The sequence below is a fragment of the Ochlerotatus camptorhynchus genome, unplaced genomic scaffold, assembly GCF_037179485.1.
Source record: "Ochlerotatus camptorhynchus isolate MF236.1 unplaced genomic scaffold, CSIRO-AGI_Acam_v1.1 ptg000317l, whole genome shotgun sequence".
NCBI classification, from domain to species: Eukaryota; Metazoa; Arthropoda; class Insecta; order Diptera; family Culicidae; genus Ochlerotatus; species Ochlerotatus camptorhynchus.
The window spans coordinates 265,529-293,224 of record NW_027040805.1 but is presented as its reverse complement, the minus strand read 5'-3'; the positions used below and the strand labels follow the sequence as shown (position 1 = coordinate 293,224).

General features: G+C 38.6%; 2 protein-coding genes across 4 annotated transcripts in view; both read right to left on the bottom strand.

Moving 5' to 3' along the window:
• The window catches only part of LOC135707757 (pleckstrin homology domain-containing family G member 5), a 376,532-nt gene that overhangs the window by 173,658 nt on the left and 175,178 nt on the right, over positions 1–27,696 (bottom strand). The gene's annotated exons all lie outside the window — the stretch shown is intronic.
• Positions 6,168–7,034, bottom strand: LOC135707771 (histone H2A). Its single transcript, XM_065229654.1, has one exon. The coding sequence runs from the start codon at positions 6,991–6,993 to the stop codon at positions 6,619–6,621; it is 375 nt and encodes a 124-aa protein (XP_065085726.1). The 5' UTR covers positions 6,994–7,034; the 3' UTR covers positions 6,168–6,618.

The following is a 27,696-nucleotide window of genomic DNA, read 5'->3' as shown; positions in this document are numbered from 1 at the left end:
AAAATACAAAGAGTCGGAAAGAACAACCAATAAGGCCGGCTGTTGGTGCTAGGTCCGAGAGACCGACCGATCCGATCGGTGTTTGAAAAAGTCTCGGGTTGGCCCATAGAGCAAACGAAGCCTGGTTGAAGGAACACTAACTAAAACACGAACAAATTGACGGCTGAAAATTGTTCAATGTCTTTCTTCGAGCAATGAAATGTGATTCACAAACTATTAATACTTCGATTTATTCGAGGTAGAAAAAATACCCAGCAATCATCTGTCATCAGAAAATCGCATGTGAAAGTGAAAAAATCTCACTGAATTGCCCGAGAAAAGAAGCGATTCTTAAAGTCCACCGCTACCACACATCTGTTGAACTGCCGAAACTTATCGTTTCTGCGGTTGGCGCTTCCACACACTACGAAAAATTAATGTAAATTTCGGTTCCCTGAAGGCCCACGCACATTAGATCGGGATCGGACGCGTTGCGGCGAAGTGACAGCTAAATATATTGTCTACACAGATAAAAATTCTGAATTTTAATTGTGATGTAAACATTCGTTCACTTAAACTTAAATTTAATTTCACGCAACCGAGCAATTTGTAAACAATGTTGTTTACAAAGATGGGCTTTTGTGTACAATATTTGCTACATTGCATGGAATGTGCCAGAACATGATATATAATGTAAAATTTTATGATATTTGACGCTCCATTTATGTGCATCATATTGAACAGAAATTTACACTACTTTTCAAACTGTGTAACTGTCAAATTTACGTACACGCAACGCAAACGGATCTAATGTGGGTGGCCATTGAGACCGACACATGTAAGCGGCCCTTTTGACATAAGAATCAGTTGAAAGAAACGAGAAAATCAATTCAATCAAACGTTCTCTTCGTCGAGTTGTTTATGTTTCGCTTTGAGCACACTTATAGCGGTTCGTTTATTATTCAGTTCCAACCTGGATCGGGTATCAAGATTGGGTCTACTAGTTTTCTGACAAACGTCAGTTTGCTCGTTTGCTTTTAAAACCCAGCTCAGGTTGAGGTTCGCACTGACAAAAAGTTCGGTTTCGCACTGGGTTGGAACTAGTGTTAACCCAGATAATAAACGAATTCGCTATTAGTTTTTCATGCAATATTTGTCTCGTGTAAAAGTAGTCTAAGTTTCTAAGTGTACAAAACTCGACCGTGATGGCCCTATAGGAAAGTGGAGGGCCTGTTTCACACCTATTCGTGTGCTGTTCATACATTGTAAAACAATTGAAAAAGTATGTTGCTATGAATACATTGAAAAAGAAAAACGTAATGTTATTCTTAACCTCCAAATTGTATCGTAAAGTACTTTGCACGTTTCCTTCTAACGTTGATGAGCATTTTATGCATGTAGTTTAATCGAAATGGAATCATGTAATCAAATGTTAGGAATGAGGAAAATTTAGTTACGGATACTGGAACGATAACAAGTGCGCAAACTGAAGAAAAGTCGAATCTCTATGATTTTATTTGAAAGTCTAAAATTCAAGACTGAAAGATTTCCTCTCACCCCAGCAGGCCTGGGTTCAATCCCAGTTGGCGCCGCCGGGATGTTCTGAGGAATAACATTTCTGATCATGCCGGGTCGATAGGTAGGGTACAGGTGTGGGAGCTGCCTCCCTGGCGTCGGTAGCATTGGTGTTCAGCACGGAAAACAAGATCGACGAAAAACAAATCAAGTAAAAAAAAAGAGAAAACCAACTTAGTTTTGACGTAGGACTACGTCTTTAATTTCTATAGGACCCTGAAGGACGTGGAAATCGGAGGCTCTCTGAGTACCTTCTCCATCATTCGGACGTTCCACCGAAGTCGTCCCGTTAGGCTGACTACAACATTGATCACCTGCAATATTTCAACCGCTGTGCAATGGTGTAAGCTCGCAAACCCAAAAGGACCAGCATGTGAATCTATTGGATCCCAAATAACCTTTTTTAGGGCCACTACCCGAGCAAAGTCTGAGATCAAATTGAAAACTAAATTTGATGTTGTGATTTCGCTGATAATGATTACTCAGGTTGCTGTCATTTTGGTCGTTTTAACGGTTAAAATATCCAAATTGAGAGCAAAAAAATCTTCCTGTGACATCACATTGAAAGCTATATCTGCTATCAGTGAGAGCAAACTGAAAAATCAACATATTTTTGAAGAGCAAGTGTACAGCAAAAAGTGATGTTGATGTCAAAACTTAATTTAGATTTGCTGTCATTTTGATGCTGAACTTTGGTCGGGTATATTTCTATGCTATAGATTTTTTTTAAGATCTCTAGATGGTGGGGAAAACAGATTCAGAAAAACAGAATTGAAATATTTTTGAACCATCGAGAGAAATAACAGCAAAGAATGATCAATCAGTGACAAAAGCAGTGTTCAGTAAATCCATTGAGTCTCCGTGAGAGAATAAATTTACGTTAACCACCCAGCTCTAAACCTTCCCGCAGACGTCAATTGGTAGCACGTTTATGCATTTCGTGTCAGTTCTCCATCCACTGAAGCAAATACAACAGCAATATCAACAGATAGCGCCAAAATAAAAGGAGCTCCAAAAGGCAACAGCGATTAGTACCTATTCGTTCCGTACCCTCCAACTCCATCAACCCTTTCGATGGACACCAGGAAGAAACAACAAACGGTCCTCTGCAGGGCCACCATTTGAAAAACAAAAGGCCCTTTTCTGGGTCAACAACCAACAAAAAACAATTCAAATATAGAAGAAGTTAAAATAATAGGTTTTCAAATAACTAAAAGAACTAACCACTGACCACACATAAACAAGATCCACTCAGAAGTACACATGAAATGTATGTTTCAAATGAATTGTATGTGTGGTCACACTTGGCTTTTATGTGTAAACATATTAAAAAAAAATTCTCTAGCTAATAAATTTCGTACTTAGTCCCATGTTGATATTAGTAAAGCATTTTCCGTAGGATAATGCGATCTCCTCAACACCATCTCCAAGTACAATCAATTAAACTGAAAGTTTTGTAGAGTTTTGCTTACTGATTAATATACAGAACACTCATAAAGTAAATTTACAAAAGTAACATAAAATGTCACACACTTGACACTACCTAGTAGCCAATAAAATGATCATGCAATCGACTGTTAAATGATATTGATTGGAAAGAATTCCCACTATAATAGCAATAATGGCGCTTGAAGTTATTATATTCCAACCGGGATAATCGAAATCCTATATCTTTTCTATTTTTTTTTTCCATTGCTGGACCTCACAAAGGCAATAACAATCATTCGATTGAATGGAAAAGTGCTTCAACTGCCATCAACAGCCGCAGTTATTTACCTTTATTTACTTGATGGAACCTTTCCTTTTCGCTTCAAAATGCTACTGCCCGAGGTTCCGCTTGTGAGGGTTGTTCGCGATGTTTCCGATTCATGTTTCCCTTGCCGGTTCTCGTGTCCGCACTCAAAGCCAGACCCATACGTTTTGCAGATGTCCTCCCATCCTTCAGCCGAATCCCATTACCGGTGATTTTCCCATTACACTGTTAGCTTTTGCGTGTAATTTCTTCACCCGAGTGCGAGTGAAGTTTTCACTGTTCACTGAATAATTCACGTGTATTTCCGCAACCGTTGAACCCCCATGTGTCAGTAAACTAAACTGATTTCATTGTATCGGCGGGACAACGAATCATGGCACATAAAGAAACAGAGAAAAATAGATCTTGCTGCATCGATGATCAAATACGTTCACACAAACGATTTACTACTGACGGTATCATCGAAAGAATCTTTATATTCGTGTGTACCATTCGGCATGGATTGTGTGCGTTAGTTTCTGTTCATGATACATCTGCGTATCGCAGTATAACACTGGCGAATGGTTCATATTCAGCAACATGTAATGACACTGAATATGAATGGTCAAAAGCTGTTGCATAAAGTGAACATTAACTTTTCACATCGAATGACGTGGGTTATTAGATGAGATTTTGTATTGCCAGGTTCCTAATTTTGCGTATATATTCTTAAGAAGTTTAACCATTGAAATACTATATTCCTGAAAACTTTTTCAGAGGATTTCCAACAAAATATAATCCCTAGTAACCATCATGTTCTTGACTGAATTTTCTTTATTGGTCGCGATGTTAAGGTGTCGTCCACTGTTGTGGTGATGTGGCATGTGCTAGCAAGTCAAAACATCATGACAACATTCCTCTCATTCCACAAAACATGCATGCAACCTCGATCAATGTCAGACACCCACTGCCCCACTACTGTGGCGGCGATGTAACATGTCAAAACATTATGCTGAAACATTGCATGTGGCGAACGTCAACATGATGTTAGTCAGGTTAGTTTCTGATATGGCTGCGGAGTGGCATCTGTTAGCATGGTAAAAAAGCTTGTCGAGGTTTGCTTTACGCCACACTTCATCCACATGATATTTTGGCATGTTGTATGATGCCGCACCGTCGCCACAACAGTGGGCGCCTCGTCTCGTGTCCGCAGTACTTTGTTCTAGAGTTTTTTGACGTTGGATAACGTCTTTCGGCAACATACGGGGGTACAAAATTGAAAACAGTCATTTTGGATGAGTTACGAAAAATTAAAAGATTTTGAACGATAATAACTCAACCGTCTCTCGATAGATTTACGAGATAATGGCATCAATCGATTGGAAATATTTCTAGCAATTTGCTTAGTGTTTCAAAACTATTGATTTCATTCTGTAAACTATTGAAAAATGGTTAAAAGTAAACCATTGTCTGAAGATGGTGAAAATCGATTGATTTTTTTTATATTCTTATACTTTCTCCAACCCAGACATCAGATGCGAGTATCTGACACCTCTGATATTTTCTGTTCTACTATATAAGCGTCCAACAAGGTCGCCCGTTCCATCATTGTCTATCCGATCGTCGACTCAGCAGCAGAGCAGCAGAGCAGCAGTACCAGAGCAGCGTAAGCAGAGCAACGGCAGCAGAGCAGCGGCAGCAGAGCCTGGGAGCGAAAAGACAACTACGCCGAGTGCGTTGGTGCCAGTGCTCCGGTATACTGGGCCACCGTCATGGAATGCCCAGCTGCTGCAGTTCTCAGTCGGTCGTATTCACCGTCTGCTCCGCAAGGCCAACTACGCCGAGCGCGTTGGAAAAATGGCCACAACATTATCAAGAAAGAGTTTAACGATTAATTTTCTAATGCCTTTCCGACACTTTTTTCATGACTTTCATCGTCCTCCTGATATTCATGTGATTTTGTGGTGGGATTTTTAGCTATGTGAAATTCACATGGTTTTCATCCATTAGATACCTATGTGGTAAATTTTTTGAGTGTATGCTTCAGCAATCAAAATAAAGTTTACACGATGGAAGCGCACATCGTAAATTTCGTTCATTTTAGTAATAATTAAATTGCCCCTCTCCCCCTACCCTCTGGTAGTACATGAAAAGCCTTTTTGTGAGGGGAATTTTTCAAGAGGATGCCGATTAAAATAATGGGTACCATTTTCTGAGGATGAGATGAAGACGATTCGTCATCCATATGAAGCGTGTCACGATCATTCCCAAGGATTCGTGGTTAACGCGTCTTATTTCTCTGTTAATACCGGTTAAACTCAATAAGAGGATTGTGATCGACTGGTTCCTCTCAAAATATCTGTTTGGATTTCATCCGAAGTTTCGGTCGCATATATTGTGCCTTTTTGAAGGAATCTCTTGGACTCTATATGTTGGTAGAATGTTCTACTTTAGTATTTTGTGTTCACCTACTAACCAGGCTCGGTTTTATTGTTCTATGATCCCACAGTATAGCCGTAATAATAATCTAGAAGTATCGCTTCAATACGATTAACCGGTTGGCTAAGCAAAGAAGACCGGAAGTCCCAACGGTAACGGTAAATGTTGAGCAATGAAGGAACAATACAGTTCAGAATCAGCGGTCCGAGGAAAACCTCTTTTGAAGTTACTAGTCAAATCACTCAATTTATTGAAGGCAAGCAGTTCACGTCCAAAGCGGAGAGTAAGGTACATTTACCGGGATCCAGTAAACCGAAGTCACGTAGGTAGTTAATTCACTTCCAGAGGTACTAATACCTTATCAGAAATCACACCACACTTCAAATTGGACGCACACCACGATCATTTCTGAAATCTCAACCGTAATTTGCTGATGAATTTCATTCCGCTGCATCAATGTAGGCCATAAGTCCAGGGCCACCGCAGCTCTGCAAGGTAGGGGAAATGGATCTAAGATTGGGCCCATCGCTAAAAATCTGCTATTTACCTATCTTATCTATATGAACGCGTCGTTGGGACGGTACTGATGGATATTTTAGGGCGCTATTGAAAATTTAGTCGATTGATTGGATGGAATGATAACACTGCACTGGTTAATTTCTTGGAATTCAAGACACGCCTACACTAATCAACCATCATCGAACCTACTCGATGAGGATATCAATTAACTAGGGAGAGCATGACAGAAAGATTCAACCATGTTTTTAATGGATTCATTTTATCACTCCTTGCGCACCACGAAATAAACTGTTTTGAAAACGAAACTCTTTACCATCAAATTGGTCGTCCTGAAAAGGACGGATTTTGTTAAAGGGTGGGAACTTGGATCGAATTTAGGCCTTCTTTTCGGTCTTCTTGGGCAACAGGACGGCCTGGATGTTTGGCAGGACACCACCCTGAGCGATGGTCACTCCGGAAAGAAGTTTGTTCAGCTCTTCGTCGTTGCGGATGGCCAACTGCAGGTGACGTGGGATAATTCGGGTTTTCTTGTTGTCACGAGCGGCATTTCCTGCCAACTCGAGAACTTCAGCGGCCAGATACTCCATCACGGCAGCCAGGTAGACGGGAGCACCGGCTCCAACACGCTCGGCATAGTTGCCCTTTCGGAGTAGACGGTGAATACGACCGACTGGAAACTGCAATCCAGCGCGGCTCGAACGGGACTTTGCCTTTCCCTTGACTTTGCCTCCTTTTCCACGTCCAGACATAATGCAACGAACGACACGAACAGTTCGATGCTGAAACTGTAATGATGACATTTCGACCGTCGAGGGTGGTTTTATACCTGCGCCGAGTAGCATATTATGAATACAGGGACGGTACAATAAATACTGTGGGTAGCAAAATACTGAAAATGGGTCGGTTGTCTCTACGGGCATGAAACGAGACAGCGTTGCCAGTATTCCTGATTTATTTGATTTTCCAGATTTTCAATCGTCTTGCCAGATACTTACCCAGATATAATTCACTAATATGTTATTACGTTTATTTCAAGAATTTTTAATTATGTTCCGGATTTTTCCAGATTTTTTAAATATGTTGCTTTAGAGAATTTCCAGCCCAAAACGAAAACCGGTTGGACATGAGCATTTCCGAATTCAGTCCAATAGAGGCGATGGGGGCAAGAAGACCATACGGGGCGAGATGGGCCACCGTTCGTTTGGGCATAATACCTATTAACTCAATCTATTTGTTTACAAACTTGTTGAAAATGCTTCTAATATGCATCTCCATGAAAACCGTATCAAAATTCAATTACATATTTAAGATAATAATGGAAATGTAACATTAGCTCAAAATCTCTAGAATATTATAAGATATGCAGTCAAGAAAACAAGCATCGCATTCACTATATTACATTTTACTGATCCGCTGGTTCTACAGCGAGCAATACACGTAACTGTTGCTGAAAGAACTTATGTTTCTATTTCACTTGATTCCTGCATGTTATTTTCTAGTGAAAACCTGTCAAAACCTTAACTTTTACTAGGGTGCTCTAGAGTCGGTGTATAATGAGTCACGCCAAGAGAAAAACAGTTGAACTCGCATCACGGTTTTCGAAAGATTCCCTTTCTTTTCACTTTGCAACAGAGGACTTCTACATCAACTTCAAATGACTTCCAGCGAGAAAAAAATATAGCGGCTTTAGTAAATCATTATATCAGTGATTTAGTCAAATTATCTTAACCAAAAATAGTAGAATTCCTCATAAGTGATCATTACCAAACGTATCCCATGATAATTTATTGCTCACTGCGTGTTTATGATCATTTCTTCGATTATATTTTATAAATACAATGCCTTTCGTGGATCTTTCATAGCATCGTAATGTTTGTGTACTTTGCGCGATAGGTAGCCGGTTTGACAGTTCAATAGGTAGACTCGGCTTCACTCTTGGCGTGACTCATTATACACCGACTCTAGGGTGCTCATATTGCCCCGTATGGTTGTTGATCGGAGCAAAAACTGAAATGTTTCAAACATAATCATTTATTCAGTCTATCATTCCAAAACCACAACCAAAACGGCCCTTTTCAGGGCCACCAATAATTCGACAAAGAGTTAGTTTTGAAGACAATTTCTATCCAGAATATCACAGTTACACTTAAATTTGGGGACTATACTGGGGTGTGGGAACGCTGAAAGGGGAGATGCTGTCTGTCTTCGAACTACCAACATCATTCCAAAGCTCCTCCAGGGCGACAGAGTAGAGCAAACCAACAACATCAGCCCAACAAAACGGCCCTTTTCAGGGCCACCAAACTTTCGCAAAAGAGTTATTAAGGAATATTCCTAAAATATAATATACACAATTAAATACAACACATAACAGACGTTATCCAACGCCAACCCTGCGGTCGTATCTAGTATACAACCCTCCAACTTTTTTTTTCCGATTACACGAGTGAATCCCGTAAATTTAATACACGTGGGATTTGATTTAATTGGTTCAAAAATGGAAAACCCCGTGATCCCGGCGATATAGCAAGTTACTGTGTTCGGCAAACATTTTCAGGTGACTAAGATCTTTCGAATGGTGGACATATAAGTTCAGAGTTCAGACACTAGGTGGCGTAAGTGTATATATGAGATTTTTTATGGGCTATTTATATCTCATGAACCTGACATTCATGGAAAATACAGTCCTCAATTTTTTTTCCCCCGTGGACAAGGCCTTCTACATGAAGAACAGGTTAGTTGCGAATGCTCTTGTTACGCGGCTCTATCCCAAGTAACAATTCTGCAATCATTTGGCATCTACTATGATTTATGATGGTTTTATAAAGGCAATGAACAATCCATTTAGTTTAAATACAGAATTTCACAGTGTAAAACGTTCCTGCTTAGTAGTTCACCTTTTCGCTGTTTTAAAAACCTTTTCCAGTCTGGCGAGAAGTCAAAAACTGTCTTGTTTTAAAATTAAATTTAAAGTAGTTCTCAATCCCACCATAAAACTGTTCTATAAATCAATCATAAACTTCATTAGCATTTTTTATTAATGTCTTGATAAAATACTCTATAAACCTGTTCTATCATTATCAAAACAATCATAAAACCATTACGTTTTAAATGAGAGTAAAAGGCATATATTGTTGCCTTTTAGGCTTTTAAAAGTGTATCATAAAATCTCCTCTGTTTACAAATTGAACTTTAAGGGTGGATCCTCATAGTGAATAAAAACCAAATTTATGACAAGGATATCTCGAAGGATAAACGAAGTTGGAGGAAAAATTCAAGCGATGCTAACGACCGAAGGGAAGTCGATTTCAGTAAAATTTAGTTCTTTAGTACTTTAGAACCAGCACGTCCGGCGGAACGGGTACCATCAAGCAAAATGACTTTAGATAAATACAATTCATTCTGCAAGTTTTCTTCAAAAAAGCCATTTCAAAACCTTATGAATTTGTTAAGGATTTCTTGAAAGCAAAATAACTTTTTCACAAATGGCCCATGAAAATCAACTTTTATGCCTCCACCATATTACAATTATTTTGTTTGTTGTTTTCGAGGGGGACGAAAGTCCCAGATTTATTCAAATGTTGCCAAAACTAACTCTAAAATTCGATGAATCGATTCATAGTCGAACAAATCCATTTTATCGATTATATCGGATATAATCAATTAATTAATTTATCTTTATTAGGGAGGCTTTCAGCCTTGGGCTGGTTCGCCTCCAAATCGGATATAATCTAGCTTAAATCTCTAAACACGGATAGTATCTGTTTGTATTGTTCACATCACTGTTATCGGATCACATCTTTATAATTATCATGACAAGTAACGGTGACACCCGTTTGTTTATAAGAAAGGAACATCGTGGAATCTCGACCAACAATACAAAAAGGTGAATTAGCTTTTTTAATCAAAATTTTAATGCTCTTTCCTCGTGAACCGAAGCTTGCCTGGCATCCGGTGAACATAAGCATCGATATGGCATCTATGGTTTGGTCATGTTTGGCCATCAATGCCGGTAGTAAATTTGGTCACCAACTCTCCATGCAGATATTTTCGTTGCTTCCAGAGTTGGTACTTGTAGCTTGAAGGGTTTGAAACAATCACAAAAGCAGATGCTCAGGAAGTGGCAGGTCACATCACGCTACACACTAAAAATAATATCAGCATAATGCTCGATAATTCTAACACATTGAAAATTATCGATGAATAGTGGATGAAATCGGATAATATCGAAATGCGCGCGTTAATTCAAAACGAATCGATTTTATCCAAAACAAATTTGAGAAAATTAAGCAAATTTTATTAAAATTCGTTAAAAGAAATGTAGAACAGATTACTTTCGTCCCTTCGGTTTTTTTTACAATCTTCGATTTTCAATCTATATTTCTTTGGATATAACTTTATTTTAATTAATTTAGCAATGAGAAAATATTTAGAATGTAAAAATCATGAGAAACAAAAATCTTGGCTAAGCTTAATGATCGATCTGAAGAATAAATTTTTTTCTTGATGTAAAATAATTAGTAAAATCGATGTTTTCCGTGGGCGGACTCAAGTTTTTCGATGTTTTCACGTACATTTCACATCAAATTTTATATGGCACCTAAAACTAGGCCACTTCATGAGAACTATTTTATAGTTTTGGAAATTCGCCAGGATTTTTTTACGATCAGTTGAATTATTTTGATAAGATCGGATGGTATTTATGAATCCTTTTTTATCTTGATTGTTGTTTTTCTAGTGAACTTAGCAAGCAGCTAGGGTAAATGGCTCGGATAATGGTTTTAATTGTTGTCAAATAGCTTTTATTGTAGCTTAAATACGGGTTTGAAATGGATCTCAATGCGTTTATCGTACAACCATTTTGCAGTAAATCAATCTTGAAGAGCTTCGAAAATAGACCCTTCAGAACCTTCTCTAGAGTGGGCCAACTAGACAGATTCTAGCATCAATGAGGTTTTGGTTGATGCATCAATGGCAAAGCTTTCTTGACCAGGGTTTTATGAATTTTGTTTTATAGTAGCTTTGTAGTATTTTATAAAACTTAAAATGTTGCTTGGGATTGCATATGTGCTTTATCACAAGATCCTGACTTACTTGGAATATACAGGCTTCTACACACATAGTTGCTAAACTAACCAAGTCCTTTCAAATGATGGACAATACACTCTTAGAAATTATCGCCGACTTCGGTAATTTTAACCGAAATCTGAACAGCTGAACTTTTCGGTAAAATTTATGCAATTCAATTCAATTGCTTTTCAGCTACTTTGAAACTAAATCTCCACTAAAATGACAAGATTTGATAATTTAAACAAGGTTGAAAATGTTTTGGTATTATAAAGTAAAGGTCAAAGTTTTACAGAACGTTCAGCTGTTCTGATTTCGGTATGTGTATGATACATGCACAAGCTCTTACGTACACTGCGCTAGTGTACGTAAGAGCTTGTGCATGTATCATATCTCAAGATTTTGGCATTCTGAGAAATAACTGTTCACTGCAAAGTTGTTCTGATGACCAAGGTCACTGCAAAGTTGTCCAAAAAATATATGAAAACTTTCCCGAAGACACCCATTCACGGATTTTTCATACGTTGTAGCAAGCTTGATTGACTATTTTATGGATAATCCGGATCATCTGGACAACTTGTTTGTGGCCTCAATGCCAAATTCAGTCAGATAACACATCAACAAGTGCTTGCGCAAAAAAAAAGATGGGGCTCTAGGACCAGTTTAATTTATTTCCCTCTTTTACGGATGTTCCGGATCTTCCGGAGGACCAGTATGTGATCATCAATATTCTGGCCACAATAAGAAATTAATTCGAAAAACACATCAACAAGAGTGTCCGCAAAAAAAAATGGAGCTCTAGAAACAGTTTAATGAATTGACCACTTTTACGCATGTTTCGGATCTTTTAATGGACCAGCCTTAGCCCTCCAGGGTACATATTTGGACCAAAACCCCATATTTTTTCTTAAAACTCACCAATAAGTGCTTCCGCTAATACCTGTGCAGCTCTAACTCCAATTTCATGAATTTACCACTTTTACGGATGTTACGGTGTCCCCGCTGGAAGACACATTGTACCAAAAGGAGGACAGTTAACAATTTCCCCGAAGATACCAGGAAGTTATCTATTCATATAACTTTAATTTCAGAGTTTTCTTGACAGTATATAAATTTAGTTTCATTCATTTAAAACCAACCATGACATTGATCCGTGTTCATAATAAATCAAAACTAACTAACTTATCCGCGTTCTATTTATTCGATTATTTCTACCCTTATTCGCTCGTAATGTACCGCAGGACGAAGGAATGTTTCTTATGTACCTACCTAGCTGCGCTGTGCTACTGCCAGAGTTGGTGCGGCAGAAAGATGACGTTTGCGATTCCTTATGTATCATCCACTGCTTTGTATGGATCTGTACGGCAATGTTGTGCGGTAGACACGAAGAGAAGATATGTTCAGTTCAAAGTTGTATACAATCATTGAACGCGTTATTCGGTGAACTGTTGAGATCGTTTTTTTTTTCTGCAACCATCGTTCTTCGTTTTGTTCATTCATTTGGTGCTACAAAACTGAATACTCTTATTCGGCAAAGGTGTCTGACACTTCACTCATTTGTGAATATCTATTCATGACCAGTTACGAACCTGACACACGGTAGTTCAATGGCATGTTGACAGATTTCCAAACACTGCGCTGAAGGTAGCTTTGGAAAAGGTCTTTCAAAGTGGAAAGGCTTTGCCTGAAATTGAGGACCGGAGCGTATCTCAATGGGAAAAAAAACGATGCCAAGAACATTGCTTGCAAACGGAAATGACAATTCTCTTCTTCTTGAGGTTGACGGCCGGGCGCCACCATCGGTATATGGCGGAGTAGGTGGCAGTGTTTTGCTTGAGCCTACCAGCCAGCCAGCAAGCGTCGCATCCGTTTCGTTCCGTCAGCATGTTTGATGAATGTCGATCGACCATTCTTGAGGCGGTTATAACGTATGTACCTACGTATGTTTTCATGTACCTATGCTGCTTAAGGGGAGGCATATTATAGCTCTTGTGTTCGAGACGGTAATGATGAGCTTTCGATGGAGTTGATTACTAGTTTGGATGCATGAGTAGGTTATTTTTTATGTTCGATCTTAATGTAATGATGGGGTGGTTGGGTGTTAAAGTGAAATTACAGCTTAAAGAATCGTAAGATTGAATGAGGATCGATATCGATACAATAAAATAAGCTAGGCACCCCGATTGGCAGAAAAGATGCGTATATCATGCCGGGTTCGATTCAGGATCCGGTAGATTCTCTACTAAATACATAGATTTTTTTTATTTAAATTAGAGCTGTCGCGTACAATCTTTCCAAGTAACATTTTAAGTTTTATGAAATACTACAAAGCAACTATAAAACAACATTCATAAAACCCTGGTCAAGGCTATTTTGTCATTAATGCATCCACCAAAACCTCAATAAGACTAGAATATGTCTAGTTGGCCCACCCTGTAGAAGGTTCTGAAGGGTGTATTCTCGTCAAGATTATTATTATTAATTAACTTTATTAATGAGGCTTTCAGCCTTGGGCTGATTCGCCTCCACTCTTCAAGATTGATTTACTGCAAAAAGTTGTATGACGAACGCATTGAGAACCATTTGAAAGCTACAACAAAAGCTATTTAGCAACAATAAAAACCCTTTCCGAGCAATTTCCCCTAGCCACATACTGAATCCACTAGGAAAGCATCAACCAAGATAGAAAAGGATTTATGAATCCGATCTTATCAAAATAATTAATATAGAAACTGATGGTGTAAAAATCTTGTTGAATATCCAAATTTATTACAATAGATCTCATTAAGTGGCCTAGTTTTCAGTTCCATATCAAATTGTATGTGAAATGTACGTGAAAACATCGAAAAAATTAAGCCCACCCTCGTAAAACGTCGATTTGAGTAATTATTTAATATTGAAAAAAAAAATATATTCATCAGATCGAGCTTGGTCGAGATTTTATTTTATTATTTTCGCATTTAAATGTTTGCTCATTGCTAAATTTACCAAAATATAGTTATATCTAAGGAAATATTGATTGAAAATCGAAGATTGTAAAAACTAAGGAAACTAATTGTAACATGGCGGTGCCATAAAAGTTGATTTTCATGGGTCCTTTGTGAAAAAGTTGTTTTGTTTTCAAGAATTCCTTAACAAATTAATATGGTTTTAAAATGACTTTTATGAATAAAACTTGCAGGCTGAATTGTATTTATCTGAAGCCATTTTGCTTGATGCTAACCCGTTCAGATTTATGGCAGCATTTATGGAAGCAATGTTGCCCGCAAAAAGTTAAACGTCAAAGTTTGTTTATCTTTCGACAGTTGCGCTGTGGGCCTGTGAGAGCCTCGCTCACTTTACTCATCTCCGACAGATGGTCAGTCGTTGGTGGTGTGCTGGTTCTTCTAAAGAAGTGAATTTATTTTAAATCGACTTGATTTTTTCATCCTACTTCGTCTATCCTTCGAGATTTCCTTGTTATGAATTTGGCATTTATTAACTATGAAGAACCATCTTTTAACCTCAATTTGTAAACAGAATAATTGGGGAGTTAATGATGCACTTTAAAATGGCTAAAAAGCAACAATAAATGCTTTTTTCTCTAATGCAAAACCTAATTGTTTTATGGTTGCTATTATAATGATAGAACACGTTTATACAGAATTTTATCATGACATTAATAAACAATTGCTAAATGACGTTTATGATTGAATTACAGAACGGTTTTAAGGAGGGATTGATAACTGTTTTAAATTTATTTTTAAAACAAGACAGTTTTTGACTTTCCTGCCAGACTATAAAAGGTTTTTAAAACAGCAAAAAGCTGAATTACTAAGCAGGGATGTTTTACACTTTAAAATGCTATATTTAAACTAAATTGATTGTTCATTGCCGTTATAAAACCATCATAAATCAGAGTGGATGCTAAATGGTTACTGAATTGTTACTTGGGAAGGAATCAATGTTGATAGACGCTTTCTCGAAAATCGGCCGATCAACAACAGAGATTTTCGAACATCTTAATTTATTTTCGAAGTGTCAAATCTAAGTTAAAATTTTCCAAATGAAACACAGCCTTAGTATTTTTGTTTTTATTTGTTCAATCGGTAGATAAAAGATGTACTGAGAACTTATTGGAGGGATTCATGGCTAATTGATATCCCGATCAACTATGAAATGTTGCATAACATTGATGTAAAATTGTGCACTCCGTTTAGCGTTTTGAAGTTGAATTGCTAAGGAAACCTTATTTCTGATCAATCTCATTACCACATAAAAATTTCAAGAGTACATATATCAGCTCTCACAAAACTTATAACAAAGAAAGTGGAACTTCACATAGTTGAAGATGCTAATTTCAAATAATAGACTGTAGTGGTAATTTTTATACGATAGATGGAGTAGATGAAAGCATAGAGTTGATAGTTCCGTTAGAGTTCGGCAGTGTGAAAATTGCATATAGATAGTAGAATAGCGAGCGAGGACAACTTCACGTTTGTTGCAGTTCAGTACACAAGGAGTTTCAATTTCATGAGGGATGTCACAACCGTCCAAGATTTGTTTCCTAGAAATCTTGAAGTGCTAGCCATCAGCCATCATGACGGTCATTGTTGGACGCTTCAATGAATCACCTGAAGAAAGCCTTACTCATATCTGATTGTCATTTAGGAACCAAATTTAATAGAGTATGTATTCGCATTTTATGAGGTCCTGAATTTCACCAAGTTTTACTAAATAGGAAATCCAAAATATGTACATAGGACCGAAATCATAGGCTACTTCTACTATATTTTAAATCCATATCTAGAAAAACGCACGAGAATTTCACTACACAGCTTAACGTAGTCTACGTCAACCATGCGGTCGTGTCTTTTTTTACTAGTTATATTACAAAAATTGTAAAAAAAACGGAAAAAAACTATTGTAACGTAACATAGAATGTGTCTATTATCTATGTGGGATTAAAATTTTTCAGCCAGAATTCGAGTGATTTCTTCATTTCCCATGTTGTTAAATAACCCTTCTATCCGAGGGCGGTTATTTTTGTCTACCTTCAAGTTATGTTTTGGCAACCGGAGCAAATGTCAGAGATTTTCGAGTAAATAACTTTCGAACTGCCACTTTCTACGGTGGGTTAAATTTAATTCAACTTCATTCAGGCGTGTTACATTAAGTTCAAGGTTATTTTAACGGTTCGAAGTGTTTTTGAGCAATAGCATCACCGCTATGGAGAGCTGCTAATTAATTAAACCTAACTCCGAAACAGCATGTTTTAACCGCATCTAGGATAGCTATGGTTCTCCGAAGTGCGTGCCTATTTTAGTCCCCGTTAGAGTAAGTTAAGCATTTGAACGCCTACATTTTCCGCCCTTTTCTACATTTCCACACCAAATGTAGAAAATGTTTGGATTATCCGTGTAGAAATGCTAGTTTAATGTGCTATCGTTGGTACACTGTTGGTGTCTATGAGGTTGAAGTTAATGAGAAAATTCATCCAAGGGTGGAAGTAAAGGTGGTGGTAGCTCAAATTAATTTCCCTTGTCTTCAAATGATGTGTACAACGGCCGTCCGTCTCTCGTGTTGTGGGTCGAGTTTCATTGAACTAACTGAATCCGATGAAGTGGATAGGGCCTGTGTAATTCTTGCTGTCCAATTGGACTGGGTAGTGGGTAGCGATTTTCTCCTCGGTTCCACGCAATACAAACAAAACGCAAATAGTTGTTTTCAACGTCAGGTAAGCTTTCCTGTTTTGCTTTATAGGATACAGAAACTAGAAGGTACATATTATGGTTATCCGTGTTTCCGTCCTGTCTGACGCAACTATACTTGTGTATTGTGAAACTCCCTATTGACATAGCTCTACACGTAATCTTTAATTAGATTGAGACTAATTAGCTGAGCAATTACAGAAGCAAAATTCCCCATCAACTCAACATAAAGAGAGGCTTTTCAGATTGAATCTGCTATTATGGTGTGGAGTGGTTATGTGATTCACCATTGTTCAGCTAACCATTCATAAAAGGTAGAGTTTTTTCAACTGCTTTTGGTTATCACGGCACAATTAACTTACGGGATTAACTTAAATGGCTTAAGTGGCATATTTATTTATTTACTTCCCCTCCATCCCTGGCCAAATATCTTCTTTACTTTGGATTCTTGTACATATATAATTATATCAAAAAGCTATCACCAGAAGCGTGTGATTTAATCTACACTCAATCACAGTACCATAGATTGTCATAAAGCGGTTGAAAATACTCTTTAGTAACAAAGAAAATTTTAATTTAATAAACTTTACTTCATACGTTTATGCGATTGGAAAAGCACTTCGCACTTAGACAAATTTCGTGATGAGAGATGATATTAACGTCGAGATCGCCGGAAAAATGCACGCGAAAGGAATTTAGTTGTTCTTAGTCGATCCTACTGAACACTTTTTTTTTTAACAAATTTATTCGATCTGTTTTCTTGCTATTCAACTTCAATCTAACTCATCTTTCAGCAGCTGATGCGCCAGAGGACTTTGTTCAACCGGAGATTCTCTTGGAGTTTAAAGTAAGCACAATTCCCTACCACAATGTATATTTAACTGCTGGTGTCATTATTGGTGGTCAATACTTATTGAAAACCTTTATTTTGCACATAATTTGTTCTACAATTTTCATTAACGATACGTTTTGACTTTAAATGTTTTGACTTAAAGGGTGATACGGTCAAAATTTGGTCAATATCAACTTGACGTATTTCTTTCAATTTTGCATTTAAAAAACCTGAACACCCCTCATTTTGAAGGTGTGTGTGTGTAGAATGTTGCTCCTATTTTGATTTTGGAATTCACTCTTCAGTTGTCAAAATGCCGTCCAAGCAAGAAGAGCAGCGTATCAAAATTTTGCTCGCTCATCGCGAAAATCCGAGCTACTCGCACGCAAAGTTTGCAAAATCGCTAAAAGTTGCCAAATCAACCGTTACAAATGTAATTAAAGTGTTTGGGGAACGTTTGTCGACAGCCAGGAAGTCTGGATCGGGCGGAAATCGAAAACCGGAAGCCGCTGAGACGACAAAGAGAGTTGCCGGTAGTTTCAAGCGAAACCCTAACCTCTCTCTCCGAGATGCCGCAAATAAGCTGGGTGTATCGTCTACAACCGTGCATCGAGCCAAAAAACGAGCCGGACTATCGACTTACAAGAAGGTAGTGACTCCAAATCGCGATGATAAACAAAATACGACGGCCAAAGCGCGATCCCGGAGGCTGTACACGACGATGCTGACGAAGTTTGACTGCGTGGTAATGGACGACGAAACCTACGTCAAAGCCGACTACAAGCAGCTTCCGGGACAGGAGTTTTATACGGCAAAAGGAAGGGGAATGGTAGCAGATGTTTTCAAGCACATGAAACTGTCAAAGTTCGCAAAGAAATATCTGGTTTGGCAAGCCATCTGTACCTGTGGCTTGAAAAGCAGCATTTTCATAGCTTCCGGGACTGTCAACCAAGAAATTTACGTGAAAGAGTGTTTGAATAAACGTCTGCTGCCTTTCCTGAAGAAACACGGTTGTTCCGTACTGTTTTGGCCGGATTTGGCATCTTGCCATTACGGTAAAAAGGCCATGGAGTGGTACGCCGCCAACAACGTGCAGGTGGTTCCCAAGGACAAGAACCCTCCCAACACGCCAGAGCTCCGCCCAATTGAGAAATACTGGGCTATTGTCAAGCGGAACCTAAAGAAGACCAAAAAAACTGCTAAGGGCGAGCAGCAGTTCAAGGCAAACTGGCTTTCTGCGGCGAAGAAGGTGGACAAGGTGGCTGTACAAAATCTGATGGCAGGGGTCAAGCGTAAGGCCCGGCAATTCGGATTTGGAAAAGCGGAAGCCTAACTGAATATTTTTCCTGAATTTTATACTAATTGAACTTGAAAAAGAAATTTAATTTGATTTTTTAAATAAACGATTTCACCGATTTACACGCGTTTTCCCTTGACCAAATTTTGACCGTATCACCCTTTAGCAGCAGAAATTTGTTTGTCGCAAGTTGCAAAGGTTGTATTAAAGCGCTACTGATTTGTGATTTGTGTGCATTCAGATCATTAGAAAGGGTCGGAAACAAGCAGGAGTTGAAGTGTAGTCTGACCGGCTGACTTGGTGATTGGTTAGAGAAGAAACTCAACGAAAGGAAATTTTCAAATACCCATGTGTTGTGGTGGTATGTTAAAAAGGAAGTTCATTTAAGAGGAAGTAAGTTGTGTAATGTTAAAGAGGTGGAGAAAGAGTGCCTTCGTAATGAGCAAACATAATTTTCATCAATTGAGGATTGAGTGTAATAGACAGAAGAAAAGAATTGATTCTTTGAGTAGAAGAACTGACTTTTCTTAGATGGAGAGGGAGATATTTCGATTTTGTTGATAGTGCATTGAAGAAGTATGAAGAAAGAGCGACTCGCCCCATAACGTGAATAGATCACCTTTTCGTGGTACGTTACGGGATGTAAGATTTAGCACCAAATTCTAGTCCTGACTACTTCAAACTAGGGGAACAGGATTTTTCAGTAATCCAAGGATCACATCTTAGTCCTTGTTACTTTTTTATGCCTTGTTGATAATGACAAGACTCGGCTTTGTCCACCGAGGATGATCTTGAATCAAGGAAAATGAGTTAGTTAGTATATGAGTTAGTTAGTATAGTCAGATGAGTATATGTGATTCCTAATCTTCTGTTTATTGTTCCCTAGTTTGAAGTGGTTAAGACTAGGGTTCTGGTGCATGGCCATTATCGGTGTCATTCCTTAATGTTGTTGCTGAGGAATCCAATTCTGACTGACAAAGGGGCGCTCTTTTGGAGGATGTTTCAACACTCCGAAGGGTATAAATAGCGGAACCTTTCAATTAGAGTCGGATCCTTGCGATAAATGCAAGAATGACAACTGTAAAAAAATCGAATACTTCATCATTTATCAATACTGATGGAGTAATATGACATGCAATGAACTAAGGACACGGGATACACTACAATAGACCAAATTACTCGTTGCAGTGTTGTTATGTCCCGAACAGAGGAAAGAGCGACAGAGAATGAAAGTGAATGTGTTTAACTGACAGTTTACGCCGAGTGGAGATGAAATGATTTCGTTTTATATTATTGTAAATATGAAACGATAAAAGATGAAAACTAGAATTGGAAACAAACGCATTCATGAGGAAGACGCAGAAAAGCAGAAACGGTGATAGTCTGGAAAATAGCGGTCGAATAGACTTAAAGGACGATAAGTGAACCCGTCATGAATTTTTGTGTATTTCCACGGGAGTGACAGAAAATTGTCTCAGAATTAAGTGTTAGTTTTTTTTCTATCACAAAGCCCCATGGAATTTAAAACGAGGGGAACAGGATTTTTCAGTGGTCAAGGGAAAACATGTAAGTCCTTCTTACTTTTTATGCCTTGTTAATAGTGACAAGACTCGGTAGTGACCACCCCCGTTATGAAGTTTAATATTGTTTATTGTATATTTCAAATCATAAATATTGTTTATGTTCAAAGAGTACATATATAATCCTTTCCTTTATCCTTCTCCTTTCTTTTCCTATCTTTCCCTCTTATCTCTTATCAGAAATCGAGTAATGGTGCTATAGCAATAAGCCATAAAAGGCTAGGGCAGGAGTTAGTCCTCATGTCCCAATCGTCAGAGAAAAATGGAGCATCACTTAACCTTTCTATCTTTGATGCTTCCAACGACCAACCAATCATATTTTTACGAAAAACGGAACGTACGGTACAAGATGTCCACGTTTCATCCATTTATTGGATTCTGTAGCATCGTATTTAAATCCTCGAAATCCTTAAACAGGCCCAATGTTTTTTGAATCATCTTGCCCCTTAAATGCTGCACAGTAGGTCTGGCCATTTCGGTATGTGTGACGCATATTCTAATCTAATCTAATCTAATCTAATACAAACGCAGCCAGTACGAAAAAGCATCCTGGAAAATGATTGGGTTAGATGAGGTCTAATCATTTTTCTTGTCTAATTGATGTTTACAGCATATCTGTGATATGATATAAAGACCAGTACGGCCAGGCCTACTGCGTTGTATTTGCCGCAAACATGATTCTTGGAAATGAATGGGAACATTTCTTGAATCTACTGGGGTGGAAGGATGCGTGGACATACCGTACCAAACGCTCCGAGTTACTATGTGTAGTTGTGTATAATGTGTAAATATTTGTCCAATATTGATGAATGATAAAATAATGCAATGGAAGGATCTTACCGATTTTTTTCCTATGTTTGGTAATGATTCTTTTGCGCTTAAAAGTTTCATTGGATGCATCCGCTCCTTGTTTATCATGGGGTTTCGGATGCAGTTCCTCGTCATTGCTCGTGGTTATGTTTAGTGATGTGATGGAGATCATTTCTTTCACTAGAAACTACTACTCCTGGCTGATCCTCCAGCCTTGCATCGAGCTGGAACCGCAAGCAAGCAAATCAATTGCCTCCTCGCTCTAATCTTTCGTTGTGAGTGGTTCCGATAGATACGCGCCCATTTTGGCTTGCAGGGCAGCACTTTGCAGGAGAAAATTTGCACGTTCGATTTTAACCTACTTCCACTGGATATCACCGTTACCTCCTGGACTTATTTTATAACTTCCGGCTTCCGGATCGTTATGCACTTGTAACTAAACCCAAACGTACACGATTCAATAGCGTACATTAGAAAATTCAGCGGAGATCTGCTTTTTCGCAACGCTTCACGGCGGCGGCGAAGGAAGAAAAAACCCGGTTTGCTCACTCGCGGTAATCTTAAAAACTCTTTCGATCCTATTTTTTTTAATAACCCCCCACAGCACTACTAAGCACACGCGAAATTATTGAAAAAGTTTTCAGGTGTCCAAAATGCACCAACTAAAGGACTTGTTGCACTAAATTTTCAATAAACATCCTTATGTGTGACGCATCTTCGATGTGAAACATATATCAAATAGACAAGAAAAATGATGGAGGTATATCAATCATTTTCCAGGATGCTTTAAAGAACTGGCTGTGTTGGTGTTAGATTAGATTAGATTAGATTAGATTAGATTAGATTATAAATGTTTTGACTTTGCAGCAGATAGGGAACACTCGGAACATTCCAGGTGCAAATGATCATGTATTTAAATGTTGACTATCATGTAAAAGCTTTTAGCTTCCCCAAAGGTTCCTGGAACATGTCGGGATGTGACCAATATGGGCTAAAGATCTTAATACAACCACCAATATGACCAAGTCGGAAAATGGTCACTACTCGTAACATAACCGGGTACGGACATTTTGTTCTAGGCACTTAATATAACTGCCATTGAACTAAATAGGTTTTAAATTCTCATGTGACTTGAGGTGTAGCATGATGGAATATTATTCCAAGTCAGAATCTAGTCACTTCTCCAGGAGTAACCGGAACATGTCCCAATGTGAAATACTAAATATGACTAACATGGAACAATTAATATAGCTACAATTGAAATAGATTTAGAATTCTCATGTTATTTTAGGATTCTCATGATGGGTTTTGGCACAAGTCGGAAACTAATCCCTTCTGCGGAAGTATCCAGAATGTTCCAATACCCCGTAGATGGCTTAAAAAAATTAAAATGTTATGAGGTTTTAAATAAGGATTCGTATTCTTTGATATAATATCAAGAATTTAGACATAAAAAATATAATGGGACAAATAGAAATAGAAAGAATTCTGAGGCTTTTCAAAATTAATTAAAACAGATAAAATGTGACCAAACATAAATTATAAAACAAATATATTTGATAAATTAGTGATGTACGGAATATTCGTCCGCCATAGTATTAAGTCGAATACTACGGCCGAATATAAATCCTTCAGGCCGATCAGTTTATCATCTATTATGTTAAAAATAATGGAGAAAATAATAGATCAGCATATATAATCAATGTACTTCATTCCTTTGAGTAAATATCAGTTAGCATATCAAGCTGGTAAATCAACAGTACCAGCTCTTCACACGCTTGTTACAAAACTAGAAAAATCTTTTGAATCAAAAGAAATGTCACTAGCAGCATTCATTGATATTGAAGGAGCATTTGATAATGCATCTTATAACTCCATGAAAAACAATATGTTGAAGCGTGGATTCGACAAAAACATCGTTAAGTGGATTAATGAGATGCTTTCTAAAAGAGAAATCTTAGCAAATCTTGGAAGCTCATCCATAAAGGCCCACGCACATTAGATCCGGATCGGACGCGTTGCGGCAAAGTGACAGCTAAATCTATTGTCTATCTGTCAAATTTACGTCAACGCAACGCAAACGGATCTAATGTGGGTGGCCCTTAACAGTTAGAGCTATAAAAGGGTGTCCTCAAGGAGGAGTGCATTCACCTCTTTTATGGTCTTTAATTGTTGATGAACTTCTCAAAAAATTAGAAGCAAAGGGCTTCGAGATAATTGGCTTTGCAAACTGCTTTAAATTATGTTATTTATGTATATTTATGTTATGTAAACCCTTCTAAGACCACTATTGTACCGTTCACACGGAAAAGGAAATTTTTTTATAAATAACTTAAAATTGAAAAAAACCTCTTTAGAACTTTCACGAACAGTCAAGTATCTGGGAGTCATTCTTGGCAGTAAACTTAACTGGAATTCAAATATAGAGCAGGTTGTTAATAAGGCAATAAATGCTCTAGAGATTTTTAGCCATAGGCTAGTTCATCTCTTAACTTTGAAAAAGTAAAAAAAAAAAAAAAAAAAAAAAAAAAAAACATTTCATAGGAAATGGGGCCTAAAACCAAATGATCCACTGGATTTATTTAACGATTGTAAGTTCCAGCACATCCTACGCATCATTAGTTTGGTGGCCGAAAACTAATGAAAAATCGGCTCAGAAGAAGCTGGGGAGACTGCAAAGACTAGCTACTCTCTCAATAACTGGTGCAATGAACAGCACACCGAGTATTTCACTAGATGCTCTACTTTATCTGATTCCGTTGCATCAATTTATCCAATTAGAAGCTGAAAGGAGCGCTTTAAGGATTCAACGAACAAAGTACTTCCTTGAAGGTGATCTTGCAGGGCACCTTAGCATTTTAAAAATGTTTGATATTGATTCTCTTGTATTAAAAAATGAAGACTGGATGGAGAAAAAATATAATTTCGATCGTTTATACAATGCAGCAGAATTTGATCGTAGTGTTTTGGAAAGTGGGGGACCAAAAATACGTCCAGGTTCACCTGTTTTTTATACAGACCGTTCAAGATTGAACAACCGTGTGGGAACAGTGGTAACTGGTCTAGGGATTGATATCTCAATATCCATGGGTTACTGGCGAACCGTGTTCCAAGCAGAAATTCAAGCAATTCTTGAATGCTCTGTAATATGCTTGCGCAGGAATTATAGACATTCGAATATCTGCATTACGTCTGATAGTCAAGCAGCATTAAATGCTATAAAATCAGCAACATGCAATTCCAAACTCGTATGGGAATGTGCAATGTCACTTCAGAAATTGGCCTGTCAAAACCAAGTAAACTTATATTGGGTTCCTGGCCACTGTGGAATTGATGCGAATGAAAAAGCCGATACGTTAGCCAGGCTAGGATCATCTCAGCAATTCATAGGACCAGAACCATTCTGTGGACAATCGATCGAGATCTGCTATGGCAGATTATGCACGAGTACGGATTTCCGGATAAACTGACGCGATTGGTCAAGGCGACGATGGATCGAGTGATGTGCGTTGTTCGAGTATCGAGGACACTCTCGAGTCCCTTTGAATCTCGAAGGGGGTTACGGCAAGGTGATGGACTTTCGTGTCTGCTATTCAACATCGCGTTAGAAGGTGTGATCAGAAGAGCAGGGATAGACACGAGTGGCACGATCTTCAGGAAGTCCATCCAGCTTCTTGGCTTCGCCGATGACATTGACATCATGGCACGGAACTTTGAGACGATGGCGGAAACGTACATCAGACTGAAGGCTGAAGCTAGGCGGATTGGACTTACCATCAACTCATCAAAGACGCATGAAAAGAAGAGGTTCTAGGGAAGACAATGTTAGTCTCACCCCCCCCCCCGAGTTCAGATTGACGGTGAAAAAATCGAGGTGGTCGATGAGTTCGTGTATTTAGGCTCACTGGTGACCGCCGAAAATGATACCAGCAGAGCAATTCAAAGACGCATTATGGCAGGGAATCGTGCCTACTTTGGACTCCGGAGGACGCTCCGGTCGAATAAAATTCGCCGTCGCACGATGTTGACTGTCTACAAGACGCTGATTAGACCGGTAGTTCTCTGCGGCAACGAGACCTGGACTATGCTCGTGGAGGACCAACGCGCCTTTGGTGTTTTCGAACAGAAGGTGTTGCGTACCATCTACGGTGGATTGCAGATGAATGACGGAACATGGAGCAGGCAAATGAACCACGAATTGCATCAGTTGCTGGGAGAACCATCCATCGTCCACATTGCATTGGGCGACTACGGTGGGCTGGGCACGTCGAAAGAATGCCACACGACGACCCAGTGAAAATGGTTCTAGAAAGCGACCCAACAGGAACAAGAAGAAGAGGCGCGCAACGGGCATGGTGGATCGACCAAGTAGAAGGCGACCTGCGGACCCTTCGCACACTACGAGGCTGGCAAAGTGGGGCATGGATCGAGTAGAGTGGAGACGACTTCTTCGGACAGCAGAGGACAACAAGGCCTTAGCCTGATTGATAAGAAAAGTAAGTGTTGCAATCCTCAAACAAAAGGTCTGCTGAAGATTCCAGTTCCGAAACTATTCAACTATACATCGCTTCATTAGTTTAAATGAATGCATCTTTATTCGCGACTTAAGATGGAGTTCACGGTTAGAGAAATCCTCTCAAAATCTTCTAGAAGAATAAAACTCCATTAGTTTAGAAAGCATCATTAAGTACGTCACACGAAATTCATGAAACATTATACGCCTACCTCCCTTTACCTGTGGGTCACGTGCGTAAAAAAACACGTAAATCCCGAAAATCACGTAAATTCTTAAATCCACGTGAATTCCAAATTACGCGTAAAAATAAAAATGATGATTAAAACGCGTTTCTGATCAAATCAAAGCTAATAAAAACATTAATGTTCATTCCGAAGTCCACTTAAAAAAGTAGTGTAAGTCTAGAAAACCTGCGTAAAAAAAGGCGTAAAAAGTGACTTCAATAATCCTCTAACTGACAAAAACATATATGTAAGGTAGGGCTGTAAATCAGAGTTTTTACACAGTAATTATCCTTTTTTAGTCTTATCCTTTATGCTGTGCACTGTGCACACCATTTTAATCTCTGTTGAAGTGAATTTTAACTTCCTATTCTGATTCATTCAGTCCTTTCGCGCTAAATCCCTCCAACTAACAATATTCCCCTTTTCATTAAACCAATAAATTACGCACCACTAGCTACACAAACACGAAATTACAACCATGCCTCTGAAGTGCTTGTTTGCCGCAGAGGATAACAAACATGCCAGTCAGTATTCGTCCTTTAGGGGTAGCTGGTTTTTCTCTTAATTAACCAATAAACTGGCAAACAGAACGGACTGCTGACCGGTGGCCGATGTCGGGGTAAATGACCTGACCCTAGAGCATTGCTTCCTTGCTTGCATGCAGTCGATTGGGCCAATGGGCTGTAAATGTTCGTTCCGTTCTGTCACTGTCCTCAGACAGCTTCCTACCAAGCGGACAGACTGACAGATATGAGTAATGGCGTACGCAATCATTACAACGACCGAATGGCATGTAAAGACTCAAAGGGATTATTTATATTTATGGGCTACGCCTAAATCATAGCCAGCAAAAATAACGATGATAATAGGTGGACGTAAGCACAGTTATCAAAATCAGTACACAGTAGCAGAGTTTTGTTTTAATTTGTGTGGTATTTGGGCTCAGTGGTAGTTAGTTAGTTGACGTCATGGGGATCTAAAATTAGGTAATTGTATCTTGCTGAATTGGGGACGACTCCGACGTAGCGGTAAACATCCATACCATCCATCACGCCAAAGTCACGAGCTCAAATCTCATCCCGGACAGTCACGAATGACTGGATGACTATAATAATAATAATGTTTTAAAGGATTTTCGAAAACTATTTTAATTAAAATTGATCTTTTTGAATAAAACTGTTTGTTAATGTTTTAAGCTTTCCACCTCTCACGTTAAGGTAGCTGCTTGAAAAAATCGATATTTCGTACTCGTTTCGTACACTCCACCTAAATAAGGGGGCTGGCTGTACATAGCGGCGCTGCACAGTGGGACAAAATCGCGACTAAATTGAATATCTCGGCTGCCAAACGGTTTCAGTTAACATGTTATACATATTCTCAAAGGAAAAACTCTGCTGAATCGATTGGTGGCGGTCTCATTGGCCGTATGTTACTGG